The sequence below is a fragment of the Elephantulus edwardii genome, unplaced genomic scaffold (genome assembly GCF_000299155.1).
Source record: "Elephantulus edwardii isolate Elephantulus edwardi_28Jun2011 unplaced genomic scaffold, EleEdw1.0 scaffold00433, whole genome shotgun sequence".
Classification (NCBI taxonomy): domain Eukaryota; kingdom Metazoa; phylum Chordata; class Mammalia; order Macroscelidea; family Macroscelididae; genus Elephantulus; species Elephantulus edwardii.
This window is the reverse complement of record NW_006400183.1, coordinates 263,926-278,602: the sequence shown is the minus strand read 5'-3', so window position 1 is coordinate 278,602 and position 14,677 is coordinate 263,926. Positions and strand designations below refer to the sequence as shown.

Sequence of the window (14,677 nt, the reverse complement as noted above, 5' to 3'; positions counted from 1 at the left end):
CCATGACTGGACAATTAAGGACCTCCTTTCTCTTCCCTCTTCTCTTCACCAGCTTCGTAAATCCTGATCCCAAGGCCAAGATGAAAGTGAGTGACCTCCAAAGAAGGCAAAGAGGGGCTCAAACTTTGAGTAACTCTTCTATCCTGCCTCTGGGTTCTCCCCTCTGTCCATCTTGTAAGGTTCAGGCCTCTGTTTTCTTCTTTCTTCCTTAAATCTTCTTCACATCTACAAATGGATTTTTCTTGAGTTCAATATGGCCAAGGGAGAAGGTCTTTTCACTGTATGTATTTCTTCCTTTCTTCCTCAAGTTCTGGCCAAGTGATTACATGCAAGCTACAGCAGTGTCTGAGTTAGAGATAGGTCTGAAGATCTAGGTAGCCAGCAATGGGCTCACCAAAGAGGGAGAGGCCAGAATCTGGACGAGAGAGATGCTCATCTCTGTCATCCCAGAGAGCTCCTCAGTGTGAAACACACTACACACTAAAAAGAGGATAAAACTAATGTTCCGATTTGGGGAATACAGAAAGTTACCAGAGAAGCATAAAACACTTGGGGAAATAAAGAACCAGAGCCCTAAATCAACTGCATTTGGAGTCAAGAGCTTAGATTCTGGTCTCACTTCTAGTCTCAGTTGAAACACTGGTGACTTATTAAAAAAAAAAGTACATATATGGTAATGAGAAGAAAATGGAGAGAGCAATAGCAATAAACTTGGCGACTGAGAAGTGGGGTAAGGGAAAGTAATGAAATTAAGACCAGGCAAACTCTCATTCATATAAAGGATTATATTACTTTGGGTCTTGGAACTTACGTGCTAGCTTCTACTTTCTTTTTAAGTCTGTTGTTAATAATAATTAAACATATCTTCACTCCCCCCTCCCCGTAAGAGGCAGAGGGGCTTTAGTGGCAATGGTGGTAAAGGCATTAATTGGGCTGCCAACCAAAAGATCAGTGATTTGAACCAATCAATTATTCAGATGGAGAAAGATGGAACACACTTCTTTTGTAAAGATTTAGAGCATTAGAAACCTTAAGGAGGATTCTCCTCTGTCCTATAGGGTTACTTGTTGTTGTGTGTTGTCAAGTTGGAACCGAACTATTGCTAACACTCCAGCAAGTGTTTACATGCAGTAAATTCCGTGGGAGGAGATTATCCATCTTTCTCCCAAGCAGCAGTTGGCGAATTTGAACCATGTACCTTTAGGACTGCAACACAGCTCCTTACCACTAGGCCATTAGAGGTACTAGTTGTAATTGATTCAGTGGCAATTGGTTTGGGGTGTTTTGTTTGGTTGATGGGTTTGTGGTGGTGTTTTTTGTTTTTTTAAAAAAGGCATCTCTGGTAACACTCATCTCCCCTGAAGTGGACTAGGTGGCTCCAAAATGACTTCCTGTTTTTGAGAACTGGTATGTTATCCAAACTCAAACCCCTCAAATTCACTGCCATTATAGTGGCAATTCCACCTGACTCATCATCTACTCTCTGAATCTGTAAATCTTGACATTTTTATAGGAGGGGAATGGTTAACTTCCTGATAGCCTGATATATTCTTTACACTCTACATTACCAGGGGTCCTTTTATGTTCCCTAGCGCTTATCTTTTCACCCTGTATGCAGAACAGATCATCCGGGAGGCTGGGCTCTATGAGGAGAAGTGTGGCGTCAGGATTGGTGGAAGATCAATCAACAATCTGTATTAGGCAGATGATACAACCCTGCTTGCTGAAACTGAGGAGGACCTGATGCACTTGCTGCAGAGGGTCAAGGACTACAGCCTTTGGTATGGATTGAGGCTCACTGTCAAGAAGACAAAGATTCTCACCACTGGGCCAATTGGAAGCATCAGTATGGATGGTGAAGAGATTGAGATTGTTCACGGCTTTAGTTTGCTTGGCTCCACAGTCAACACTCTTGGCACCAGTAGCCAGGAAATTAAAAGGCACATTGCCATGGGAAAGTCTGCGCTGTTAGGGACCCCTCCAAAGTACTGAAGAGCAATGGTGTCTCTCTGGAGACTAAGGTGCGTCTGATACAATCACTTGTTATGCATCAGAGAGTTGGACAATGACCAAGGAGGATAGAAGAATTGATGCTTTTGAGCTGTGGTGCTGGAGAAGAGTATTGAATGTACCATGGGCTGCCAAGAAAACAAACAGATTCATCCTGGAAAGGGTTAAACCGGGTGGCTCTTTGGAGGCAAGGATTCTGAGGCTCCGTCTAACGTACTTTGAACATATTGTAAGGAGAAACCGGTCCTTGGAGAAGGACATCATGCTTGGGAGGGTGGAGGGACAGCAGGAGAGGAAAGCCCTCTAGGAGGTGGATTGATTCAGTGACGGATAATCGGGATGGGTGTGTCAGAGACAGTGAGGTTGGCACAGGACAGAGCAGAGTTTAGGGCTGTTGTACTTAGGGTCACTATGAGTCGCAAGTGACTCAATGGCACATAACCAACAACAACAACAACAACAACAACAACGACAACAGTACTATTTAATTGGGTGTGAAGCCTTTGAGCTTCAGAAGTCATTTAACAAAAAGCATTAAAGGCAATTTGTCTTTCTCTTTACCCCTACTTAAGTCCAAATCTCTTCCCACTTGTTTGCACTCACTCATTCATGCATTTCCTGGAAATCTTTTGGAAATAATAGGGAGATGCTTAACTTGCCTATTGCCATTATTAGATTTCAAATCAGAAGCTAAAGTTTCAGTCCTGTCGCTGACATCTTGGAAAATTCTTGTTTTCTAGGTCTCAGTTAATACATGTATCATCATTTGAGTCCTTCGAAAAATTATACACATGTTTAAACCTTTTATTACTATTATTATTATCATTTAAATATTTTCTCCCCAGATGAATTGCTACAAAGATGTGAAAGACACAATCTATGACTATGATGCTATCACCCTCAATGGAAAGGAGCTTATTCATTTCAAGAAGTATGCTGGCAAGCACGTCCTCTTTGTCAACGTGGCCACCTATTGTGGTCTGACAGCTCAATATTCTGGTAAGAATTCATGCGCCAATCTTCTGCCTGTAGATTAGTCATCAGTTTAGACTCTAAGTCTAAATTGGTAGTATATTCTTATTTGAATTATTACTTATTAAAAGAAATATTCATGATCATATGACTTCATCTCCTTAAGCCAAGAATCAGCAAACTATTGCCCAGAGGTCAAATTCAGCCTGCCTGTTCATATAAACAAAGCTTTCTTGGAACACAACCATGCCTATTTGTTTGCATAGTGCCTACAGTTGTTTTTAAGAGAGCTTTAGTGGCAGTAGCCCACAGAGAGTTGTGCTTCTAACCTAAAGACTGAGTCTCTCTGGCAATTTAAATCCACCAGTGGCTCCTTGGAAAAAAATAATTAGCAATCTCCTCCTGTGCAATTTATAGCCTTAGGAACGTGCCAAAGGTTCACTATGAATTGGTTCCTACTGTATGTCAGTGAGAGACAGAGTTGCTTTTACTATAGCACAATTAATGGTTGCAGGAAAGACAATATGAGTAGCTGTGTCAGAGATCATAAAAACACCAACCAAACACACAACATAAAGAAGGAATAAGGGGGAGGGGAACCAAAGATATGCTATGTAACAGAATGTTTATATAAAATAATATCTTTGTTTAAAAGGGAAAAAAAACCCTCAGAGGCTCTGCTGGAGAAGGAGGGGCAATCTCCTCCTATACCAGTCAGATCTGATTGGACAGTACACCCAAAAAATAATAAAATAAAATAATTTTTTTAAGAAAAAGGTGTTTGTTTTTTTTAAAGGTGTTTTTTAGGAAAAAAACCTGGCCTTAAAAAGGTCACGTGGTGAGCTCTGAAAAGGGCACTCTGGTGGCCTGATCCACAGAGAGTTGTGTTGCTAACTGAAATACTATACCCTCTCTGGTGGTTTGAGCTCCTTGGGAGAAAGATAGACAACTTACAGGCTTAGGAACCCAGGGGAGGGTCAGCTATGACTCAGTTCTGCAATGAGAGACAACACACATACTCTGAACAGAGTCATGATGGTGGGATCAGTGGCTAAATATTCAGCTGTTAATTCAAAGGTTGATATCATGAACCCCTCAGCCTTCTCATGGTGCCAAAGGTGTGTGTGGCAGGCTACTTCTGTGAAAACTTACAGCCTTTACAGAAACCCTACAGCACAGATCTGTTCTGTCCTATTGGGTTGCTATGAATTGCAATCAACTCAGTAACAGTAGGTTTGGTTTAAATTTCAGAAAGGTGGAGATGACTGAGCTCCATTTCAAAGAAATAGAATTAAGAAAATCTCTCAATTAAATCACACAAATCATATTTTATTTGTGGCATTCCTGTTATTTCGTTTGTTTCGGACAATTCATTTAAGTAGTTTTATTTTTTAAAAATTCATTCACTGTTGCACATTTTTCTCCTTCCTCTTTATTCTCCCTCCCCTAGTCCACTTGGTAGTGCACCTCTTGTTCCAGATTGTTGTCATATATATAAATGCCTAATCATATATTTATTTCAGACAGTTCTTCCCTTCATCTGTTCCAATGCACATTCATTATCTATCCACTCTTTTCCTATTCTCTCCCCAAACCCCTAGGTCCCCATATACTGCAGATTTGGGAAATGCTGCACTATAATAATAAAAAGGGCATGTCTAGAGATTTGAGATCTAGCTTTAGCTCTGCCACTAACAAGTCTCCTTAATCTATATTTTCCCTCCTCTAGCTTTGATTTTTTTGTCTGGAAGATATGTGACTCCAAAAATCTTCCTCTGCATAAGAAAGGGCATAATGTTGTGTATTTTCTATCTACAGAACTAAATGCTCTTCAAGAGGAGATGAAGCCCTTTGGCCTGGTTATTTTGGGTTTTCCTTGCAACCAATTTGGAAAGCAAGAACCAGGCGAGAATTCAGAGATCCTCCCTGGACTCCAGTGAGTGACTGCTTGAAAGTCTGTAAGAAATTCCTGTCTACTTTTTCCATACTGAGAACTTCTGGAGTGGGGTGAAGTGGAGTAGCGGATCAGTAATCTCAGAGAATTCACAGCTCACATTAACTTTAGCATGCCTTAAAGAGAGTAAAGTCCAAGAACTATCCTTCCATCCCTCCATGAGTAATGGCCCTTCTCTCCAAGAAACAGTAGGAGCACAGCAATAATTAATACCAATATAGTGGGTGGGACAAAGACAGGGAACAGAACAGAAACAATGAATTCTAGAAATCAAAGTCAAATATGGCCATATTTTCCCTCTTCATTCCCCCATCCACTACATATTCACTCTTTTCTGATAATCTCAAATCATGGTGTCTTATTATAATAAGACTATCTCTCTCATATGCTGGAACTTCCTTGGGAACATTATGGCTCATTGCAGGTATGTTCGCCCAGGCGGTGGATTTGTACCTAATTTCCACCTTTTTGAAAAAGGGGATGTGAATGGTGAACAAGAACAGAAAATCTTCACATTCTTGAAGGTGAGTGAATTATTGATATAGTCCCTTCTTCCTTAACATTCCTAGCATTGAGTTGATGTGGGCCCAAGTGCTTATTTCTGCACGCAGGAGGGGAAGACCCTCTATGAGATGGATTGATTCGGTGACTGGGGTAATCGGGATGGGTGTGTCAGAGGCGGTGCAGTTGGCGCAGGATAGAGCAGGGTTTAGGGCTGTTGTGCATAGGGTCGCTATGAGTCGGAAACGACTTGACGGCACATAACAACAACAACAACAAGATTTGACACTTTGGAGAAAGAACTTCAGATCAGCATAGAAATCTAGGTTTCATCTGTTAGTATGTAAGGGGCTCTGGTGTCATATGGAGGAGTTCTGGTAAGGCAGTGGTTAAGTGCTCAGCTATTAGCCTAAAGGTTGGTGGTTTGAGTACACAAGTTACTCTCTAGAATAAGGCTATTACAGTAAGCTTCTGGAAAAATTACATCCTTGGAAAATCTATGAGGCAATTCTACTTAGTCATAATATGATCCTCATGAATTAGAATTGACTCAGTGGGTGTATTTGATTTGTGTATTTTGTTGTTTTTATCATTTGTTTGGGTTTTGCTTCATATAGTGGAGAAAGTTTGTGAAAGGAATAGATAATGGGACATAGGGGCACAGGACCACCATGCAGTGTATCTCTGAATGGACCAGAGGGAATGAAAAGAGCCCCTGTCGCAAGAGGTTTGATGTTTGTTGTTGACTCACAGACTTTACTTACAGATGTGGTACTAAAGGGGAAATAGGTTAGGGAGTGAAAAAGGTAAAGAATATCTCATAGTACAAGTCTCGATTTAGTCCAGCCATCCCAAGCCAGATTAACAGCAAAACACAATTCCTTAATTAGTAAAAATGTCCTGGTTTCAGTTCAGCAGTCAAATCCAAATCATCCAGCAAATTAAAAACCAGCGTTGCCTTCAATCACCCAGCAAGAACAGCAAAACCTTTAACTGGCTTTTATATCCAGCCTTCTCTACTTAGTCCTCGCCACAGTTTCTCCACCCCATCACCAGGTCTCACCACCAGGATCTTGCTGTCACCAGTGTCTTGCTCCAGGGAAGCATGGTCTCTTATTCTAGTCCCACACCTGTTGATAATTTGCAAGACCATGTGTCTGCAATAAAGGTAGCTGAAGACCATAGGGGCCTAATGTAATGGCTTGTTGTTGTTGTTATGTGCCGTCGAGTCGTTTCCGACTCATAGTGACCCTATGCACAACAGCCCTAAACCCTGCTCTATCCTGCGCCAACTGCACCGCCTCTGACACACCCATCCCGATTACCCCAGTCACTGAATCAATCCATCTCATAGAGGGTCTTCCCCTCCTGCGCTGTCCCTCCACCCTCCCAAGCATGATGTCCCTCTCCAAGGACCCGTCCCTCCTGGCAACATGTCCAAAGTATGTCAGACGAAGCCCCAGAATCCTTGCCTCCAAGGAGTAGCTTGGTTTAATCCTCTCCAAGATGAATCTGTTTGTTTTCCTGGCAGTCCATGGTACATTCAGTACTCTTCTCCAGCACCACAGCTCAAAAGCATCCACTCTCCTTCTGTCCTCCCTAGTCATTGTCTAACTCTCTGATGCATAACAAGCGATTGCAAATACCATGGCCTGTATCAGGCGCACCTTAGTCTCCAGAGAGACACTGTTGCTCCTGAGTACTTTTGTACTCATGTAATGGCTAGGAAAGCCAATTTTTAAGGTAACACTGCAGGGTTAAATAGACTGTTAGCTTTTATCATGATCAACCTCTCTTGCTCGTTGGGATTCATTAACTCGTTCAAGATCCATGTGCTGAATGTCTGCCATCTACAAGGTAGTTTTTGATAAATGATAAAAATAAAACTATGATAAAACATTTGTACTCTTGACAAATTTATATTAGAGAGTCATAAAGATCAACAGATAGAATATAATATAGTATTGTTTTTTCTGAAACAGTATCTTTTAGATAAAGATAATTTCTGAGCTAAAAACACTCCAAAAGATCACCAAAGTGAATTGATTCTAAATGCTGAAGTCAAGACTAAGACTCGTCTATGTTGGGATTTTCAATATGTCCTCTTTAAATTGAGGAAAATAGGACAGTGTAAGAAGAGTTTTAGAAACTCAATATGTCTAAAAGGCCACCTTTTATTGATGTATAGTGACCCTGTGCACAACAGAACCAAACACTGTTCAATCCTGCCTCCTCACAGTTGCTGCTAGGCATGAGCCCAGTTTTGCAGCCACTGTACCAACCCATCTTGCTGAGGGTTTTCCTCATTTTTGCTGATCATCTTCTATACCAAACACGGTAACTTCCTCCAGCAACTGGGCCTTCCTGATAACATGCCCAAAGTGAAACTATCTCACCATTCTCAGTCTAAGGATTATTCTTACCTACACAGTTTATTCTTATATTGGTTTTTAATTAACAGATAAAATCATGCTGTTTTAAATATTTTTCTCATTTGACAAAACAAATTTTGGCAACTCTATATTGATCCCAAAAGATATTTACTAGATATGTTACTAGCCCACAGAGCTCCAGGGCCTGGGAAACCACATTCAAACCTAAGCTATTCATTTTCCAAATAAGGAAACCAAAAGTGGCAATGAGTGATACAATATACCTATAACTCTGTGTGTCAGAGGCAAGAGGAAAACAGAGCACAGAAATATGGCTGTAATATCCTCTCTGAGACTTTTGTTCATTGGAATGGTTTTGATTCGGAGGATTTATAATGTTTGTCAGGAAATTAGAGTATCTAGGGACATTAGAGTATCTAGATACAGAGTATCTAGGAGGAAGTAGATTACCTATAGGAACTGGCTGGATTGACCCAGGAGCAAGAATGATCTTGTCATGTCTTCTTTTCTTTTCTTTATTTCATTTCATTTCATTTCATTTCATTTCATTTCATTATTAGCGTTCCTGTCCTCACCCTTCTGAGATTTTGGGCTCAAGCAGACAAATCTTCTGGGAGCCAGTGAAGGTCCATGACATACGCTGGAACTTTGAGAAGTTCCTGGTAGGACCAGATGGAGTCCCTGTCATGCGCTGGCACCATCGGGCTCCAGTCAGCACCATCAAGGCAGACATCATGGAGTACCTGAAGAAAATGAGAAATGAATAGGAAGACCAGGAATCAGGGAAAAGATGCCATCTTGCCTCTCACCTACAGATCTGTTTAAAAAATAACCATCTATTTTTAATCACACTCTCCTCTTAAATGGCCTCTACTTGAATAAATTGCCTCAATACTGTCAATATTTTCAACATGCACCGAGTAGATTTAGGGTCTAGGGATTGCTGCTATCTTCCTATAAGAGTTTGTAGGGGGAAAAAGAATGGAAACTCTGAATTCTCTGACCTCCATAAAAAATGCCAAATTTTATATTCATTATAGGAACATTACTTGTTCATAAATATGGTAAGAATGCCTTGATATCTTAAAGAGGGATAACTCTAGACAATGGAGAAAGTGTAATGCTTTTTAGTCAGTAACATAAACATTCCTACACACACACACACACACACACACACACACACACACACACACACACATTCTTTCTTTATTAACACCATCTAGGAACAGAGTCCAATCATGTTGTCTAAATTTCTCATCATAAAGCTTTTCCTCTCCTGCGACTAATATGTCATATCAGTTTCCAATTCATTTTGGTTTGGTCTTCATTAATAAATGTCCCTCCCCAACGCCTCTCATTTTCCTGTAGGAGCCCAAGTTACAGTGCAAACAAAAACCTCCTCTCAGATTAAGAGAAAAATATCTCTGTGACAGAAAAACCCTATCGGCTCCACAGCCAACACTCTTGGCACCAGCAGCCAGGAAATCAAAAAACGTATTGCAGTGGGAAAGTCTGCTGTTAGGGATCTCTTCAAAGTACTGAAGAGCAGTGGTGTCTCTCTGGAGACGAAGGTGCGTCTGATACAGGCCATGGTCTTTGCAATCACTAGTTATGCATCAGAGAGCTGGACAATGACTAGGGAGGACAGAAGGAGAATTGACGCCTTTGAGCTGTAGTGCTGGAGAAGAGTATTGAATGTTCCATGGACTGCCAAGAAAACAAACAGATTCCTCCTAGAGAGGGTTAGACCAGGCTACTCCTTGGAGGCAAAGATTCTGGGGTTTCGTCTCACATGCTTTGGACATGTTGCAAGGAGAGACAGGTCTTTGGAGAGGGACATCATGCTTGGTAGGGTGGAGGGACAGCGCAGGAGGGGAAGGCCCTCTATGAGGTGGATTGATTCAGTGACTGGGGTAATCGGGATGGGAGTGTCAGAGACAGTGCGATTGGCACAGGACAGAGCGGAGTTTAGGGCTGTTGTACATAGGGTCGCTATGAGTCGCAAACGACTCAATGGCACATAACAACAACAACAACAAACAATCCTTAGTGTATTCAAGTCATGACTCCTGAGCAGAACTACCCTCCATCCTTTGAGGAATAAATCTTTCCCTCTCAACTCTAGGCTACTGTTTCAGAACAGTTCCTCTACTATCTCCAATAAAATATTTTTTCTGCACTGATTGGGATCTTAGCTGTGATTTTTTAATTCTATCCTGTGCTTCAACCCATCTGTCTACTCTTTCTCTATCATACACCCTGTTATAGATTGAATTATGTGCTTCAAAATATATGTTGTAAATCCTAGCCTCTATTCCTGTAATTATAATCTAACTTGGGAATAGTTTGTTTTGTTATGTTAATGTGGCAAGATTAATGTAAGGTGTCTCCTGAGTGAATGTTCCTTGAGATTTAGGAGAGATTAAATCACCTGTGACTCAGAGGAAGAAAGATAGGCAATCTCTTCCCATGCAGTTTATGGCCTCAGAAACCCAGCTATGAGTTGGATCCCACTTAATGTCAATGACTTTGACTTTGAAACAAGGGAGCAAAAGAGAGATGGAGTAAGATAGGTGTGAAGACTCACAGAGATCTCTAAGGAACCAGGAAGCAAGTACTGAGGAGAAAAATAATTTCCTCCAGAAGTAACAGAGAAGAAAGGCCTGTCTCTGGAGCCAACACATTGAATTCAAATATCAAACCTCCTAATTATGAAAGGTAAATTCTTGTTTGTTAGAACCACCTACTTGTGGTAGTTTTGATATAACAGCACTAGAATACTAAGGTAGAATTTGGTACTAGGAACATTATGCTGCTCTAACAGGCAGCTAAAATGTGGAACTGGTTTTGGAAATTGGGAATGGACAGAAGCTGGAAGAGTTGTAAGATACAAAGTAGTAAAAGCCTAGATAGCCTTGAAATGACTGTTGGTAGCATTATAGACATCAAAGGCAATTCTCCTGAGGTTTCAGAAGGAATTAAGGAGAGCCAGAGTGCCTCTATCATTTTAAAGAACATATATGGTGTTGATACTAAAATGTTACTAGAAATGTTGAGGTTAGATGTGCATGTGATAAGGAGTAAAAGAAAACTTCGTTCGTGTGGGGAGACGATGAAGGAAGGATTTTTCTGGTGACTTAGTGGTAAGAAGCTGGCTGGAATCCCAAAGGTACATGGTTTGAGGACACCAGCTGCTCTGTGGGAGAAGGATGGGCAATCTCCTGCAGTGCAATAATGGGATTATGGCTCTAGGTCACCTACAGTGCACAATAACAACATTATATTAGTTTGTCTGAATTATGATTGGTGGAAGGCAAAGCTTGTATGTGATGAACTTGAATATCTGGCTGATAAGATCTCTAAACAAAGTCTAAAAGGATCAACCTGGTTTCTTCTTGCTACTTAGAGTAAAATACAACAGAAAACAGATGGACTTAAAAATGAACTGTGTAAAGCTATAACAAACAAATATGCACACCTATGTTTATTGCTGCATTATTCACAATAGCAAAGAGATGGAAACAACCCAAGTTCCCTTCAACAAATGAATGGATAGAAAAACTATGGTATATTCATACAATGGAATACTATGCAGCACTGGAAAACAATGAATTCTTAAAACATTCCACAACGTGGATGACTCTGGAGGACATTATGATGAGTTAAATATCTCAATCACAAAAAGACCAATATTGCAAAACACCATTGTTATAAAACAGGACTGACATGGAGGATTGAGAGGAAACTAGGAAAACAGGGGATATATAAGGAACACTGCATTGGAACAAATGAAGTAAAGGAATGGTTTTAAAAGAATATATGATTAGGCATTATATATATGATAATAGTCCGGAATAAGAAGTGCATTGCAAAGTGGAACTGGAGGAGAAAAGGGGAAGGAAGAGGGAAGAAACTGTGCAACAGTGAGTAGATATTAAAAAAAAAGTGAACTTGCAGAGTGGGAAGGGAGGGGGAGGGAGGAAGATGTGCAGCAATGAATGAATAAAAATCCAAATTTTCTGTAATTTTCATTAAAATCACAATGTTGTTGTTGTGTACCATAGAACCAACCCATAGCTGACCTTCCAGTGGGTTTTTAGAGGCCGTTAATTGCACAGAAGGGGATTGTCCACCCTGCTCCCACAGAACAGCTAGTGGCCTCGAACACCTTTGGGATTGTAGCTCAGTTTCTTGCCACTGGTAAATAAGAAAATACTTAAAGTAGGGAGTTCTGGTGGCCTAAGTAATTTCAACTCAAGGTACACAACAACAACATAGTGTAAACTGAAGACACACATCCTAGAATGTTCATCAAGCATGAGGCTACACAATCTTTTGCTAAATAGGTTAAATCCTTAACTGATTAATCCATCCAGTAATCACAGCTGACTTTAAACTGAAGACAGGGAAAGAATGAAAGGAAAGGATATTACTTGACTCTTGGAATTTTGAGGGACCTCTAATGGGCGTAGGTGTGTCAGAGACACCTACTCCTTATCACATGTACATCTAACCTCAACATTTCTAGTAACATTTTAGTAAGATTGGCACAGGATAGAGCAGAGCTTAGGGCTGTTGTTCAGGCAGCACATAACAACAACAATTGGTGGCCTAGTGGCAAGAAACTTCACCGAATTACCTGGCTTGGAGCCACCAGCTGCTCCACGGGAGAAGGATGGGCAATCTCCTTCCATGTAATTAACTGCCTCAGAAAACCCACCGAAGGGTCAGCTATGGGTCAGTTTCCATAGCTGTTGTTCCCATAGTGTTGTTAGATACCATCAAGTCCCCTACAATTCATAACAACCCTGAAAACAGTAGATCCGAATTTCGCTCTGTCTTGCCCCATACATAGAAACATATTTCTTAACCTATATAACACATGCTCATCCCTTGAAAAATCCTCCATAAAAAAAAAAGAGTCTGTAAACTTTTGATATGAGACACTTGTCTGAAATGGTATTGCCAAATGTCCAACCATAATAGAATGGATTGAGAAAGTATGTTGTATTCACACGGATGTAATACTACTAGCATGCAGGAGCAATAATTTTGTAAATTACTGCCTATCTTGGGAGGGACTGGAGAGTATTATGCTAAGTGAACTAACTCAGTCCCATAAGAACAAATACTGTATAAGACCATTATTGTAGAGTGAGTTATGAGGATCCAAGGGGGGGGGGCGCAGAGGGGTAAGATGGGCGGTGGGGAGCAGAGGGGGGCGTTAAACATAGGGTCCCACAATTTGATGAGTGGAGGGAGGAGTAGGTGAAGCAAATGGTAAAGATCAGGGGAAAAACAATGTATATGAACTTTGTAAATAAAACAGTATATAAACTTTTTTTTAACTTTTAAAAATTAAAAAGAAAGAACAAATGTGAACAGTAGGTTTTTCTTTGTGAGGCTGTCAAAAATTTACCACCTTCTGCATTTCCTGAGCCCGCGTTGTATCTATACATTTAAAATAGTAATTTTTGTAAAAGAAGTATTAGCTCTCTGGATGTCACAAATTGCATATCATTTTCACATTCTAAGGCTGAAGAGTCAGTGAGAAGGGAGGAGGTAGGGAGTAATTGTGGTATTTAAAGCAGGCGAGCGAGAACAAAAATGCAAGAAATCCGAAGGACCGCTGGAATCTCGAGGCATCGGAAAACTCAATGAGTTCTGTACAGCAGAAATGCGAGTTCCCCGGTGAGACGCCGCGCGGGATGGTGGTAGAGACACTTTATTACGTGCAGTCGTTTTCGCTTCCGGCCCTTGAAGCTGATGACGTTCATTCATTCGGAAATGCTTTCAAATAACAGTGTGAATTTAGAGAAGCCATCATGAACCAGATCAAAAAACCCAAGTCACTTAAGTCCCTGAAATATCCCTGAGTTTACCGGATTCGACAAGTCTGCTGATACAGATGATCCCTTGACTGACTCTTAATCTCGTTCCTGGACATGTTAGACCAAAAATTGCACTTTATCATAGATAAAGCTATAAATCTTTAGTATAGATTTTATGATAAATTTTGGAAAATATTTGATCTGCTTTTTTTTTTTTTTCTTTAAGTTTTTATTAGTGCCTCCCAAAAGTTGGTTCAGGTCAGCTCCAGTGGCGCAATCGGTTAGCGCGAGGTACTTATACAGCAGTACGTTTGCGAGCAATGCCGAGGTTGTGAGTTCGATCTTCACTTGCAGCAGCTTTTATGCTCCCTGACCCTCACAGACTCTAAAGCGGTGAGCTGAGAGCATAAGAAATGAAACGGAGTTCTCTAAAATTAACTGCTGTGATTTACACCTTAGTTAAAAAGTCTCAGTTCTTTCTGCTTAATGATTTCTCTTAACACAGATTTGCCTTATAATTCCCTGAGCCAGTTTAAGACTTCATTCTTCCAATACCTTTTGCCACAGGAAGACATACTATTCACTAGCTGAAACTGTGGCCATTACATGCCCAGGCCCAGATTAAATATGCATGAAAATCAAATCAGTGAAAAAGAACTTTTTGCCTGATTTCCGAATTTTGTGGATTGTTACTAGAAGAACTTCAGTTTTATAATTGTTTTAATTTAAAATATTTTTTCTTTTATACTGGTTTATTTACAAAGTTCGTTTACACTTTTTTTTTCCACACCGGATCCCTCCCATTTCCTTTATTCACCCGTCCCTCCACGCATCAAATTATACCACCCTATGATTAACCCTTTTTGAAAAGGTGAGGAAAAATGGAGTTGCTTTCATAGTTAAAAAAAGTCATTGCTAGATCCATCTTGAAGTACAATATTGTCAGTGACAGGATAATATCTATACGCATACAAGAAAGTCCAGTGAATACCACTATCATTCAGCTATATGCACCA

General features: G+C 40.5%; 1 protein-coding gene across 1 annotated transcript; it reads left to right on the top strand.

The window, feature by feature from the left end:
• The first annotated feature begins 2 nt into the window (after positions 1-2).
• Positions 3-8,597, top strand: LOC102849754 (epididymal secretory glutathione peroxidase-like). Its single transcript, XM_006902630.1, has 5 exons — positions 3-86; positions 2,856-3,009; positions 4,801-4,918; positions 5,361-5,460; positions 8,391-8,597. The coding sequence occupies exons 1-5, from the start codon at positions 3-5 to the stop codon at positions 8,595-8,597; spliced, it is 663 nt and encodes a 220-aa protein (XP_006902692.1).
• Positions 8,598-14,677: the final 6,080 nt, after the last annotated feature.

Coding starts and splice junctions, on each gene's coding strand:
- LOC102849754 (XM_006902630.1), top strand. CDS start 3: ATGACTGGACAATTAAGGACCTCCTTTCTCTTCCCTCTTCTCTTCACC. Junction 4,919..5,360: donor GAGATCCTCCCTGGACTCCA/GTGAGTGACTGC, acceptor GGCTCATTGCAG/GTATGTTCGCCCAGGCGGTG. Junction 5,461..8,390: donor AAATCTTCACATTCTTGAAG/GTGAGTGAATTA, acceptor TTTCATTATTAG/CGTTCCTGTCCTCACCCTTC.